Source organism: Prionailurus viverrinus, chromosome B4 (genome assembly GCF_022837055.1).
Source record: "Prionailurus viverrinus isolate Anna chromosome B4, UM_Priviv_1.0, whole genome shotgun sequence".
In the NCBI taxonomy this organism is placed as follows: Eukaryota; Metazoa; Chordata; class Mammalia; order Carnivora; family Felidae; genus Prionailurus; species Prionailurus viverrinus.
The window spans coordinates 86,597,942-86,612,663 of NC_062567.1; the positions used below are offsets into that span (position 1 = coordinate 86,597,942).

The following is a 14,722-nucleotide window of genomic DNA, read 5'->3' on the forward strand; positions in this document are numbered from 1 at the left end:
CTGATGTCATCTTCCCACACTGTTTTATCTTTCGGAGATTTTGCTTCATCACATTTGGCCTTTTTTGAGGGAAGCCTGACCCAGTGACCTTGCATTTGCAGATGGGCTGTATTTCATCTAAGTCCTAATATTTCCTTACAAGTGGCCTGTGGGCCTTTGCTTTCCATCCTCTCCTCAGTGGCCAACCTTCAGCAGATGTGGTAACTAATTCAGCTCTTACTCAGACGCAGTATTTCAGCTTCTTTACAGATTTATTTAGCAAGCGTTCATTGGAAGCTTCCCATGTGCCCCAGCAGGACCTGGTCTAGTGGGGGAGGGAATGTCACCTTAAATACCAAACCGTTGGTGCCTCCTCTGCCTCCCCCTAGTCCTAGCCTGGTTGCCAAGCACCGTGCAGGACAGCAAGTCACAGAGCTGATAAAGATGTGGCCCTTACCCCTGATGCTAGCACTCCAGTGGGAGACACATAAATGATCCAGTGGGTGTGGTCATTCTTGATTCAAACTATAGGTTAAGCCACACTACGTTTTTTTCCATTCTCTGTAGCAGACTACATAATGAACTCAAAACAGGAAGAAAAGTAATTTGGATACATGAATGCCTTTAAAATAGCTTGTAGGTTTTGCTGGGGAAAAAAAAGATTCAAAAACTCCTATATCAAACTCTTAGAATTAGCCTAGGGAAGACTATTTTAAATGCTGGTTATTTACCAATTGAGTGGAAAAGGAGAACTCTTTTTCATTGTCATGAAAATAATAAATGCAGATGAGCACAGGGTGATGTATGGAAGTGTTGAATCATTCACTGAATTGTACACCTGAAACTAATCTTACACTGTATGTTAACTAACTAGAATTCAAATAAAAACCTAAAAAAATGCAGAAGCAAAGGTATATGGACTGTAAGTGGCTTTACCATTGCACTGCTTTGAAAATGCTTTCTTTTATTTTTTTTTAATTTTTTAATATTTATTTTTGAGAGAGAGAGAGCATGAGCAGGGGAGGGGCAGAGAAAGAAGGAGATAGAGAATCCAAAGCAGGCTCCAGGCTCTGAGTTGTCCACAGAGCCTGATGCAGGGCTTGAACCCACCAACTGACAGACATGACTTGAGCCACAGTCGGACGCTCAACCAACGGAGCCACTTAGGCACCCCCTGAAAATGCTTTCTTAACGCTAAAATTGTAGTTAGTCACACAGTTACCTTGTTAATTTCTGTTCTGGTTTCTAACTTAGCTTTTCGGGACTCACTGCAAGATTTCTCTGTGACATCTCCGTCAGACAGGATGCTGGAACTCATCTTTTTTAGTGATGTTAGTTTTGCAACTCAACTTCTGAGCAAGCACGATGCTTCACCCGGCTTACTTTTTCCTCTCTCTTCTTGATAAAGTCTGATTCAGATGGTTTACAAGAGCCATTCAGACTCTCTACTTATTTGCCTCTGTCCAGCCTATGGTGACAATTGGTGCACACACCCAGTACTTAGAAAGGCCATTTAACTAGAATCAAAAAGACAGTAACAACTGTTAACAAGATGTGGAAGAAGGTGTGCACTGTTGGTGGAAATACTAATTGGTGTAGCTAATGAGGAAAGCCATGTGGAGGTTCCTCAAAATATTAAAAGTGGAGGGGCACCTGGCTGACTCAGTAGGTGGTGCATGCAACTCTTGATCTTGGGGTCATGAGTTAGAGCCCCACGTGGCATGTAGCGATTACTTAAAACTAAAACCTTACAAAAAATTAAAAATAGAATTATCATATGATCTGGTAATTCCACTACTGGTTATTTGCCCACAGAAAATGAAAACACTCATTTGAAAAGACATACGCACCTCTGTGTTTATCGTAGCATCATTTACAGTAGCAAAGATGCGGAAGCAACCCAAGTGTCCATTGATAGATGAATGGGTAAAGATGTGGGGGGTGTGTGTGTGTGGTGGAATATTACTAAACCATAAAAAGGATCAGATCTTGCTATTTGCAACAATATGGATGGACCAAGAGAGTGTTATGCTAAGTAAATTAAGTCAGACAAAGAAAGACACATACCTTATGATTTCACTTGTATCTGGAATCTAAGAAGCAAAAGAATCAAACAAAAAGCAGAAATGGACCCATAAATACAGAGAACTGGTAGTTGCCACCTGGGAGACAGGAAGGAGATGGGCAAAATGGGTGAAGGTGAGTGGGAGATACCGGCTCCCAGTTATGGAATGAATAAGTTGTGGGGAATGAAAAATACAAATAGGGAATGTCGTCAGTGGTGTTGTAATAGCATTGTGAGGTGACAGATGGCGGCTACACTTGTGGTGAGCATAGCGTAACCTTTAGAGATGTTGAATCACTATATTGTACACCTAAAAGTAATGTAACATTGTGTGTCAACTATACTTTAATTGAAAAGAAAGGGCAGTTTGGTCAAAACTGTTTCTTATATTAGGGCTATGCTGGCCTTCTCTTGTATTATATACATTGTTTTATTTTCAGTCAGTGGACTTTTTAAGATGTAAATAATTTGGAAACAAGTTTCTGTTACATTTTTAAAGATTCTTAATTTTTTCTTAATTGTAGAGCAAAGAGATTGCATTCCAGCTTCATGAGGATTTGATGAAGGTTCTTAATGAACTCTATACGGTAAGCACATAATCTTTGTTCTTTTGAAAGAATCTTTGCTTGGGAATTTTGGTTTGCAGAAACAGTGCTCTGATTCGAATTCATTCCAAGCTAGGGTGTTGATGGATGCTTCTCTGGTTGAAATGTTGATCCAAGTGGATAGATGCACACTACTACGGTCTTATGCTACTCTCTCCGTTGGGGAGACTGTGTTCAAGTAAATATGCATATGCAGTTAGCACACTTTAAGAAACTAGAGTTTAGATGTCCCTGTAAGATTATGTTTGTAACTAGTTGGATTATATGTGATCTATACGTATATTTAATGCCAGGATATTTTGATTTAAACTGTTGCCATTTTTTTTAAATGCTCATTTATTTATTTTGAGAGAGAACTCGTGAGTGTGAGTGGAGGAGGGGCAGAGAGAGAGGGAAGGGGAATCCCAAGCAGGCTGCATGCTGTCAGCACAGAGTCCAACATAGGGCTTTCTCCCAAGAACGATGAGATCATGACTTGAGCCGAAACGAAGAGTCGAACGCTTCACCGACCGAGCCCCTGAGGCATCCCAAATTGTTACCATTCTTGCATTAGCCATTCCAGGATTTGAGCAATTTAGAGTTGCTTTTATTCTGTTACTTTAATTTTTATTCCCATTTCAGTTAAATTGTTTGGTTAATGACCTAATATATTAAAATTGCTTTTGGGGAGGTATCGGTTTTCCTTCTTGGCAATAATTTCCTTTTTTGAATTTAAATTTTATTCAGGTTACTGTATATAATCATAAGAAATTAAATAATTTAAAGCTATTTTATTTAAAAAAACAATGAGGTTGCAAGTTGGAGTTAGTCCTATGTCTGTGTAAAATTTTTTACGCTTAATGATCATTTTTTCTTACATGGAATATTAGAAGTTCCTTTATTATTACCTGTTCTTATTAAGCACCAGCTTAATACCACAGAAAATTTCAAATCACCCTTTGGCAATCCATTCTTCCCTCCCCTACCCAAATTCTTGATAAAGAGCTCTTCGAGTGAAGACATGCTCTCTTCTGTCTTCTGTATAAAACTTTATGAAATAAAGGCAAATTACCGTGTACCTCTTGCTGTGAAATGCTGTCCAAGGCTGTGGAAAAACTGGGTCTTCCCAGGCTCTTCAGGTCCTGAAAGACTCTTGTTCATAAATTGTCTCTTCACAAAGCAAGTCCACCACGTGCTGAGGGTCAAAAACTTTCTCACAAAGTCTCAGCCCAGTCTCTTGTCTCGGCTGCTATAAGTAAGCCCCTCATCACCTCATCTTCCTGTTTGTTTGCAGATTTGGCATAAATTGCATTAAGTGGAAAATCGGGCTCTCCAAGAATGGGGAAATTAGTGATTCCCAGCAGATACATTACTTTCTCACCTTGGCCTTTGGAGTTGCATTTTTGGAGTTTCTTTAGACACTCAGAAATGTAGAGATTGTATATATCAAGGTTCTATCAGCTTCATTCTTAATGAATTCATTCATTCATTCATTCTTGAGAAACACCTTGGCCTTGAAGTCATAGATGGCTTCATCCACAAATTCTGTATCATTTGTGTCTCCAGGGGCAGGTCATTTGAACTGACTTCTAATAGGCAACAGTGCTGTGTTCCCAATGAGTTTGGTGTCAGGGTCCATGAGGGAAGAGTGGTAAGCCGGCATCTTGGCGGTGCTGGGCTTCAAGCTAGATGAGGAGATTGGATTTAGAACGCAAAGCTGCTGGTCCGGTGGCCCACATGGGCAATGATCTTTCATTATTAAATAAAAATTCCTTCTGGAGGAAGTCAATGAGTTTTTATTTTATAAGAGAGAATCACATAATGAGAAGTGAATAATACTTGTTCTAGCTATAGATATTTGCATTTTTGCACAAGATTATTTGAATTTTTATTTATAGGCAAATCAAACCTGAAACATTATTAACATGTTTCTTGATTTACAGGTTCCGTTTGTTCTTAAAAAGCCATGTGTGTGAAATACAATTTTGTAAATTGTTTTTAATGCTCCATTGATACTTGCTAATTGAAAGACACTGTAGTTTTAAGCTTTTATAAAGTGAGTGATAGTCTTATAAAATTCGCTTTCCAATTTTTTTGTACATGTGTGATAAATTTGTATTTTTAATAGCACATTTGCTACCCCTGTACTTAGGAATTAAATTGACAATTTCTATTTGTTAGTTCCTCCTTAAGGAACTTTTAACTTTGCTTGCCAAAGCCTCTTTATAAGGTCATATCCTCTAACAAATTCCTAATGAAAGGGAGTTTTTGATGATAAAGGCCATTTATTAGCCCACGCTTTGTGTGATTTGTTAATTTCTGGTAACCTAAGTTAGCCAACCATTTCTAGATTTAGAATTCAGAATTTAGATTTAGAGTTTAAAAGGTTAGTGAGCATCATGCCTCTGAACTATCCAAAGAAGAAACTCTGTATCATCTTTCATTGAACTGTTTTAAGATGAGAGTTTTATGACACTTTCCTTGTGGTTCCCATTGCTTGGATGTTGTTTTACCTAGAAATATAAATCATTCTCTAATACTTTAAAAAATAAATCTGCTGGTCGTCACATCATAGACAGGTGCCTGCTGATGATGGTGTGAAACTAGTGGTACTAATCAAAGCAACCATGGCAAAGACAAGCTTAATTGTTGAATAGGAGGAAAACCAGTAGAATGCTGTGAAAATTTTTTTCTCCGTGAAGGATGTGTATGGTGAAATTTCTCCTGGGCTCAGACTGTCAAATGTACTTAGACATTTATCAGACTCTGCATAGATGAATCAAGTAAGCTGACTCCTCAAAACTCTCATCATTGTCAGTCTGAAAGCCTGAAGGAGCCAGGTTCTAGAAAAGACCACTGGAGTTTGAATGACCCTGTCAGGGTCGTTTAACCTCTCAAAGTCAGTTGAGGACCTAAGGGGTAGAGGAGATGAGGTTTTAATTAGGTAGTCTGTAGATCACTTTGAACTCTTGTGAAAAAAATTTTATCTTAAGCAGAGAGCATGCTCATCCAAGATCAGAGGTCTTGTTCCATAGGAAAAGACCTTCACATTACTTACACACGTGCACACACACACATACACACGCACAGTGTTTACTATAAAAGAAGGATGTTTGGTCTCTCCTGCACTTTAAATTCAGATACACAATTTCTGTCTTGTTCTGATAAAATCTATTCATTATACATACTCAGTTTACATTGATAAAGAAAAGGTGAGGAGTGTTTGTACAGTGGGCCAGGAATTGGGGGGAATGTGGTTGAGGGTCCTTGTGCAGCCACTGACTGGTCATGCACAGATGACCTTCTGAGTTGCATCGTGCATGGAATTTTGTACAACTGATGGTATAATAATGATCAGTGAAGCGACAAGTATAAAATACATAGCCTTAAGAAACTGAGGTTGCTGTTTAAGTGCCTTTTTAGACAAATCTTCACTCCTCCCTTTTTTTCATTTCTTGATATTCCCTGGGCGTCAAAAATATTTTGAGAAGTACCTTAACCTCCTTATACCAGCTTAACTTGAAATTACAGTCAACCTTAGTGGTGAGCTGCAGCCTTGTTTGTGGACTTTGATTCCCAACAATATTTCTCCCAGAGGCCTCTTGGTTATTCCAAACATCCTGTGGGAAGAGTTTGTCTTAAATAAAATACGGACACCCAGAAAGAGTAGAAAGAGATGCCTTATGATCATTTATAGCTGAGAATGAACCATGTTTTATCAGATCCTTTGAGTATAGGTTGTGTGCATCGGGCATGAATGCCTGGACTTCTGAGCAGGGAGGGGGCAGAGAGATGGTGCTTTCTGGAAGGGGAGCAAAGGCTTTGAGGACATGCATCTCCTTTTCCATATTTTTTCCTCAACCTTGCCTTTATTTGCAGAAACATGGCTTCAAAATGGCTTTGAGCCTCCATTTGGATTCTTACACCACCACAAGGGCCAGCCAAAGCAGTCAGGATTAGTTTGGCCTTGAGGAACAGAGATACTCAAAATAATGGTGCAAGCAAATTAGAAGTTTATAATCTCTCTCACATAAAAGAAGTCAGTCCCGAGGTTGGCAGCCTTGTGTTGGCATGGAGGTTACATAAAGCCATCCAAGAATCCGGCTTCTCCTAACCCACTGTTCTGAGAAATCTGATTGTAACCTTAGTCCTTATATTTACAGTAGTTGCTGGAGCCCCAGCCGTTGCATAGGTGTTCCTGAAATGGAGAAAGGAAACACGAACAGAATGGAGAAAGGAAAAGAGGGCAGGCAGGCCTCCTGTCTCTTAAGGAGAGTTAATGAAAGTCCCATGTGAAATTTTCACGTAATGTTTCATTGGCCAGAACTTAGAACGGGATTCCAGCGGCCGTAGGGAAATCAGGGAGTTGCAGCCTTGTAGGTGGCCAGCTCATTGCTAACCAGTTACAGATCAGAGGTTCTGTTTCTTTGAGAGAGGGGGAGAGAGATTTATAGGTAACTAGCCACGCCTGTCAGAGTAGCTAACATTTACCGCATGCTCAGTAAGAATGTGCTGGTTATTGTGCTAATAAGCACATTACTTGCATTAAGTAATGTGATCCTTATAGCATCTGTCTGAGGTAATTACTATCATTTCCCCCATTTTACAGATAAGGAAACTAAGGCTCAGAGAGGCTTGACCCAGGTTGTGCAATAAGCAATGGAGTAGAACGTCAAGTCCAGGTCTGGCCTTCCGGTCATTTTATCTCTATTATTGTAGTTTGGGGACAACCATTTTCTAACAAAGATCTCTAAATGTTAACACCTCCCTAACAACACACAGCACTAAGCAGTTTATTACTTGCTCATTTGTACTTTTAGAGTCAGTGGCATTAATGTTGCTTCAACAAAAAGATAGGTAAAAAATTGAACATGTGCCTCAATGGCAACCTGTACTTCTTAGAAGTATTAATTTTAAAAAAATCTTTTTTTAACATTTATTTATTTTTGAGAGACAGAGAGAGACAAAGCATGAGCAGGGGAGGGGCAGAGAGAGAGAAATACACAGAATCAATCTGAAGCAGGCTCCAGGCTCTGAGCCTGTGGGCACAGAGCCCGATGCGAGGCTCGAACCCACGAACCGTGAGACCATGACCTGAGCCAAAGTTGGACGCTTAATCAGCTGAGCCACCGAGGCACCCCTAGAAGTGTTCATTTAAATGATCTAACAGATGGATTCATTGGGCTAAAAAGCGAAAGGGTGAACCAAGATCCTCAGACTCCCTGAGTCTAATCCACTAATTAACTTCCTTTTGCATTTCACATTTGAAAGAGAACTAAGTAGGTTCTAAAACAAAGCAAAAGTGGATTGTACCAGTAGTCAGCAAACATCTGTTTGAATCCAAGCTCACTTAGTCAATCTGGGAATCTGTATTAGCGTGGGTTCTTCAGAGAAAGACCTGGTAGAAGATTTAGAGAGAGAGGAGAGAGACTGAAAGACTGATTATAAGGAATTGACTTATGCGGTACAGAGGCTGAGAAGTCCCATGATTTGCAGACATGAAACAGCAAGCCAGAGAGCGAGGGTATAGTTCTAGTCCAACTCTGAAAGTCTGAGAATCAGAAGACCCAATGATAGTGTAAGTTCTAGCCCAAGTTCAAGTCCAAAGAGGATGATTGTGTCTCATCTTGAAGACAGGCAGAGAGAGCAAATTCTCTTTCTCAGCCCTCCTGTAGTATTCAGGTCCTCACCAGATTGGATGAGGCTCACCCACATTGTTATGAAGACTGATTGATTTATTCAGTAAACATTTTTAAAATGCCTACTACATGGGGCTTAACTGGGTGACTCAGTTAAGCATCCAACTTCAGCTCAGGTCATGATCTCATGGTTCGTGAGTTCAAGCTCTGCCTCAGGCTTTGTGCTGACAGCTCAGAGCCTGGAGCCTGCTTCAGTTTCTGTGTCTCTCTCTTTCTCAAAAATAAACATTAAAATTTTTTTTTAATAAAGTGCCTACTCCAGTGCCAGGCTCTTTGGGATATACTGGGGATATACAGGTGAGAATAAAAATAAACCACATGCTTCCTATCAAAGCACTTATATTCTGGTGAGGAGAAACAGACAGTAAACAAATGTATAGTATGGCAGGTTTAAGTGCTATGAGGAAAAGTAAGGCTGGGATACACATAAGGCGTTCAGAACAACACCTGGAACATAGTAAACACTTAATAAATGTTCCTTATTAGTGTCACCTGGTGGTGTCATTTCCCCCCCCCCCCCCATCGTCAGTGGAGTAGGGATGGAGAGGGGATGGTCCGCCTCTCAGAGTAAATGTGGAGATGGGGGCTGATATCAATGGTAATTAGAGATGGTTGTTACAGCTGTATGTATATGCACATATGTATGGTTTTTCCTTATAATATATATTGCTTTGTAGAAGAAAAGACAAAGGAAGGTAACTTCCCCTAAGAAAACCAGATCAATGGTAGATGGGAACAGGGCTGCCATTGGATTAGTGGAGAGGTGGAAATGCAAAAAGAGAAGAAAGATGGTGACCGAGAGAGTCAGAGAGAGCACTCAAACCAAAGTCAACCTTCACCAGTCTGCTAAAGGGCTCACCATAAAACAGTGGGTTAAAGTGTTAAGCCTGTCCCCTAATACCAAATTCACAAAAGGTTATGCTGCAGTTTTCTGTCCTATATTAATCCTATATTAATATCTCTTTGCTTTGCAGCATTATGCTCGGCATTTTAGAAAACAAAGAGCTTACCATCTTCAGTAAGCAGATTCTAACAAAGATGAACACAGACGGTCATGATAAATCCACATGAAATTGATTCTTAATTATGTGTAATTGATTATCACACTCCCTATACATCAGTGACACACATGGCTAGCCAGAGTCAAGAGGTAATCCATCCTGAGGTTCCGTTAACATTATGAGGCAAGAACTGAGAAAATGAAGATTTATCCAACCCTTCTTATGAGGCAAGCACGTTACCGCATTCATTTCTTACAGCAGCCCTGTGAGGCAGGTATTCCTAATCCCAGTGTAACAAATGGGAACTGGGGCTCAGAATGATTAGCTGAGGATCACACAGTTAATGAATGCTCCAAAATCTAAACCCAGCTTCAGTCCCCAGGGCCCATCATTTCCCCACCTGACAGCTGCTGTAGGGAAAGATGTGCAGAGCAGGTGGGGGGAGGAAGGGCGGAATGTGATCTAGTAGATAAAACTCATAGGTAGAAGTCACACTGCATGTTCTCATGGACACTGGTAAAAACTCATTTGAGCTTTCCAGGCTGTCCATATGGGTTGCAGAATGGGAAACCCAAATGGCTTTGTGCCTTAAGCTTTAATGTTGGGATATGTTCCTTTGGGCGTGCCTCTTTAAGATCTGATCTTTCATTTAGCTCTAATGTTATATGTGTCAACACCACCTGTTCAGCTGTGTGTTCATACACAGTGATTACTGCTAAGTATTCATTAGCTGATACTCCATTCACCTTTGTTTCTTCCTTCCAAACTGTAGTTCCGGTTTGCCTAACAAATTTAAGCAGAGAATGGAAGCTGTGCTAGCACAAACCCAGAGGCCACCAAGCGTCTTGTGTGGGATTTGGAAAATGGAGTTGCAAATGCACACAGATATCCACCCTGGCCTTTGCATATCTTCGAACCACTTCTCTCTTTAAAATGTTAAAATACACAACTAATTATTTTTTAGAGCCGATGAGAGGGAAGACACTGTTTATTATTTCAAGCCCTTCCTTGAAAACCCCACCTCAGAGGACTGCTGAGGAAAGCTTTCTTGGCTGGCTTGTGAGCCTCCCACGAACCAGGAGCTAATGCATTCTTCTGTAACAAAGAAACATGCCCAAGGCAAGGTTGAAAAGTCATTCCGAAAGAGCCCAAGATATTTGCCACCACATATCAGAAGATTTTTCTCTGAGCCTCAAAGAGGATATTTATTTATTTATTTATTTATTTATTTATTTATTTATTTATGGCTAAGTATTTATTTTAGCTTGTAGGCATTTTAAGTATTTGAAATATATATATATATATGTATATATATATATATATATATATATACATATATATATATATATATATATATCCCTGTAGTGAAAATGAAAATTCATTCCTTTGAGACGGACTACAAAGAGGTCTGGGTCTCTGAACAAAACATTGAACAAAGAGAAATAAGGCAGAAAAGATATGTAAAAAGCTCCCAAATTGAAAACCTCTTGGGAGCGCCACATTCTCCATGATGCCACCTGGAATACTTTTTTAAAAAGCAATCTATTTAGAGATCTTGGGTTGACAAAGTGTGTGTGTATATCCTTCTGCTGGCATTATTAATAGACACTTTGATGGAAGGAAAGAAGGGTGTTGGGATCAAGATGACTGCCAGCTTCTGAATTCTAATCTTGGGGTTGACATAGATTGACTTTGGAGACTAAGTTAGCTAATTTAGCCTGGCTTCATTTTCCTCCCAAAATGATTGGGATTAATAAAATTTCCATTGCATGGATCCCTGAGGACGGCTGTTTGATAAGAACTTTATGTGTAGATGCCTTTAAGGACACCCTGCTAATTAATGAAGCCAAATGCTCCCAGGCGCCTGCTTGGAATTTTCATTTTCTCTCTGAGATTTGAGATTTAGTTATGCTTGGCACTTATGAACTACAAATAAGACTGTCTTCTAAAAGCAGTAAGTGTTATGAAGTGGCCAAAAAAAAAGAAGAATGTGCTATACCAGGGTGCCTAGGTGGCTCAATCGGTTAAGCGCTGACTTTGGCTTAGGTCATGATCTTGCAGTTCGTGGGTTCCGGCCCCACATTGCGCTCTGTGCTAACGGCAGGAGCCTGCTTTGGATTCTTTATCTCCCTCTCTGCCCCTCCCCCTTCTCATGCTCTGTCATTCTATCAAAAATAAAATAAAAACATTAAAAAAAATTTTAAAAAGAATGTGTTATACTGAGAATCCTTCTGAAAGAGTGTTTTATTTAAACAATTACATTCTGAGATACAGTATTACGACTCCTAAGCAGTTACAGTGCTTAGTAACTAACATCTTAGACTGTCAAAAAGCTTCCTTGCACAGATTAAGGCCTCTCACCTTCCTTCTTTGTTCTTCCCCCCTACCCGGCACCTTTTTTTTTTTTTTTTTTTTTTTAATAAATGCAATGAGAAGTACATATTAGATTTGAGGCACAGGGTATGTGTCAAATTTCAACCCATTTTTCATTGAAAGAAAAGGATTCTACATCAGTCTTTTCCATTTTAGTTGATGCTGGAATTCTCAAGATTATAGGGCTTTCATTTTATGATTCCAAATGTCTTGTGTCCTCAGTTTAAATATTTAACGTACTAAACCTTATAACTTAAATGTCTAACACACACGTGTAATGTTGTAGCCGCGGTGTTGGGGTGCAAGAGCTTCTGGCTCTGGGGGTCCAAGAAGACCAGGGTCAGCCACTTGCCACTAACAAAATCAAAAGACTGAGAGACTGAGAGGTGGTGAAACAAGAAAGGAATTTATTTCAGTGCGGCCAACACCTGGAAGATGGCGGACTGACGTCTCAAAGCCTGTTTCCAAAGTGCCCAGGGTTTACATAAGGTTTACATAAGGAAAATGTGGGGCAGAGGTGGGTGGGTATGTGCAGTGGGCAGTGAGGGTCAAATCCATCCTTGCCTTGGGGTCGATCACAGGTAGGGTCTTGCTGGCTCAGGGCAGCCCTTATTGCTTGAGGGGATAGTTTCACTTCCCATCAGGGAGGGAATGCTGTGCTCTTAGGGCCTTCCACCTGAGCCAAGAGGCTGGTTGGAAAGAAGAACCCAGCTAGCAAGTTTGAGGTCAAAATGAAAGCAGCTGAAGTCCTCTTGCAATGTTGAAGACATGAAACATTTTCCTGAAAAGAATTAAGTATCTAATATTGCAGGAGACTTTGAAATTCTCATAAATTCTTTGGCGTTTCATTTTACATCTGCTTTCCCCCTCATCATTGTCAACTACTTTAAACTTCCCCTTTTCCACTTCTGCCACTGTGCCCAGGGTGGCCCTGGTTAATAAGTATTCCAGTGCCAACTCTTGGGTATTTTTTTCAGGAGATTGAACTTGTATTTCACTCCCTCTAAAGACTGTATGAAAACCCCTTTTGAAACAAGGGCTTTCTGCATGACCTTCTCCATCACTGACTCTCTCTGTTGACTTACTGGGCAAGGATTAAGTCTCTTTGCAGCTCCGTTTCTTTGATCCATAAAACAAAGACCATCCCTTTGCACTCAGCCTCTCAGGTATGAGAATAAACAAGTGAGCCTCAGTGGGGCTGAGGCCATTGTGGACTTAAAGGATGTGAAAGAAAGGTGTTTCATTAATTGTAATAGCATCCATTAAGCACTCACTGTGTGTCACTTATCACTGCAAGTGTTTGACATGTACTCATTCATTTTATCTCCACCATAGCCTTACGTCCTATTCTTATTTCCAATTAGAGGCAAGGAAACATGCTAAAAGGCAAAACTTAGATTTGAACCCAGGCGTTCTGGTGCCTGAGTTTAACCATTTATACTGGTGAGAGATGGAATGGGCGGTCTTTTAAGACCACACTCTCCTTCCTCAGTCAGTGGCGTGGATGCTTAGCAAATATGTGGAGGAGGGCTGTGACCTGTAACGTCCTAGGATTTATGGAGTTATTCGACATTTGTCCCAAGTCTTAGGGCCTATTCCCTGTCTCTAAATCCGTTAAAGGGAAAGCGCTAAAAGCGTTGTTGCCTTTTGCTCTAAAGTTATTATATAGGATCATCTCTACGGGGCCTTTCAACAAATACAGAGGTCCTGGAAATGCATTGATGCTAAGCATGCTGCCCTGTCACCGATGAGCTAGACTAGGGAGATAGTTCCATATATGGCGTTGGACGCTGGACTAGATAGAGCCGGGTCTTCACAGCTCTGTGCAAAGCCCAGAGTCACTCTGGGAGCTTCCTGGAGACCATGACACCTGTTTTTAGTGATGAGGGAAGGGTGGGGAGGGTGTTCCAAAAAGCATTTAGCACATGAGTGAAGCACAGATGTGTGAAGCCACAGTTACCTGTGCAGAGAACTCCATGCACTTGAATATTACCAGAGTATTAGCAATCATCGAGGTAAAAATAAAAGGAGTTAGTCAGTTGGACTTCTTAAAAAAATCCCCTGCCCTTACCACACTCCTTTTACCCCACTACACATGAAGTACTTGAGAGATAAGAAAGGAAAATATCCTTAGTAAAATCAGAATTTCTTAAATACAGTGACATTCATTTTGTGGTAGAAATCTCTGATAATTGTGAAGTAGGCAGATACTATACCACATTAATTGCTCCCATGAAAAATTACTCTTAGGCAGTAATGAACCGGTATCAATCAATAGAGAATAAAATGTAATTGGATTTCTAGTAATAGAATGTAAGGAAATCAAATAGGACAAGGCCTATTTGTGGTACATAGTAGGGGGCTCAAGAAATGTTTGCTGAACGTGACTGTTCATCGAGAGTTCATAAACAAAACCAATAACCCCTGTCTATGACTCAAAGACTTAAATTAGAAACTGCCTCTAGTGACTGCTACAGCAGAGCTAGGCGAGATTAAGATTAATAAATACAGGTCACTCTTGTTACAAATAGAAACATTTTCTTTTTAATAAGGCATAAAATAATTTATCTTTTTTAGGATAAATTTGTCATTTTTTATTAAAAGTTTTTATTAAAGCAGCACAATCTTGTGAAAATAATCATTATATTGCCACTAAGATTACCGTTAAATTTAGCATTTTGAAAAAGATGACTAATGCTCTGCTTTAACTTAAAAATTATAGTCAAAAATGAAAGCTTGTGGCAAATCTGTGTATCACCCCCACACCTATCAAAGAGTTCTCGGGTTTTCCTCCTTGGTGAGCACTTGATGATTGATCACGAATCAGCTTGGGAGCTAATTAAAGTCACTAGAGTGATAGATATCCTGGTATAAGGTTCATCAGTATAATGGTGTGTTAGACTATGTGGGCATTGTTCATTTCTAGATGTTTTCTGTGCAACAGAGCTGATGACTTACAGCCTCAGAGCCCAGGAGGAATCTTACATTCGCAGCATAGCATGGTATACTGCTTGCCTCAGA

At 40.0% G+C, this 14,722-nt stretch overlaps 1 protein-coding gene across 3 annotated transcripts in view; it reads left to right on the forward strand.

Moving 5' to 3' along the window:
- The window catches only part of SRGAP1 (SLIT-ROBO Rho GTPase activating protein 1), a 284,852-nt gene that overhangs the window by 165,417 nt on the left and 104,713 nt on the right, over nt 1-14,722 (forward strand). For all 3 annotated transcript variants that reach the window (XM_047865066.1, XM_047865065.1, XM_047865067.1), the window contains exon 4: nt 2,569-2,631. In XM_047865066.1, the coding sequence (XP_047721022.1) occupies nt 2,569-2,631 (63 nt within the window). The remainder of the gene's footprint in view (nt 1-2,568; nt 2,632-14,722) is intronic.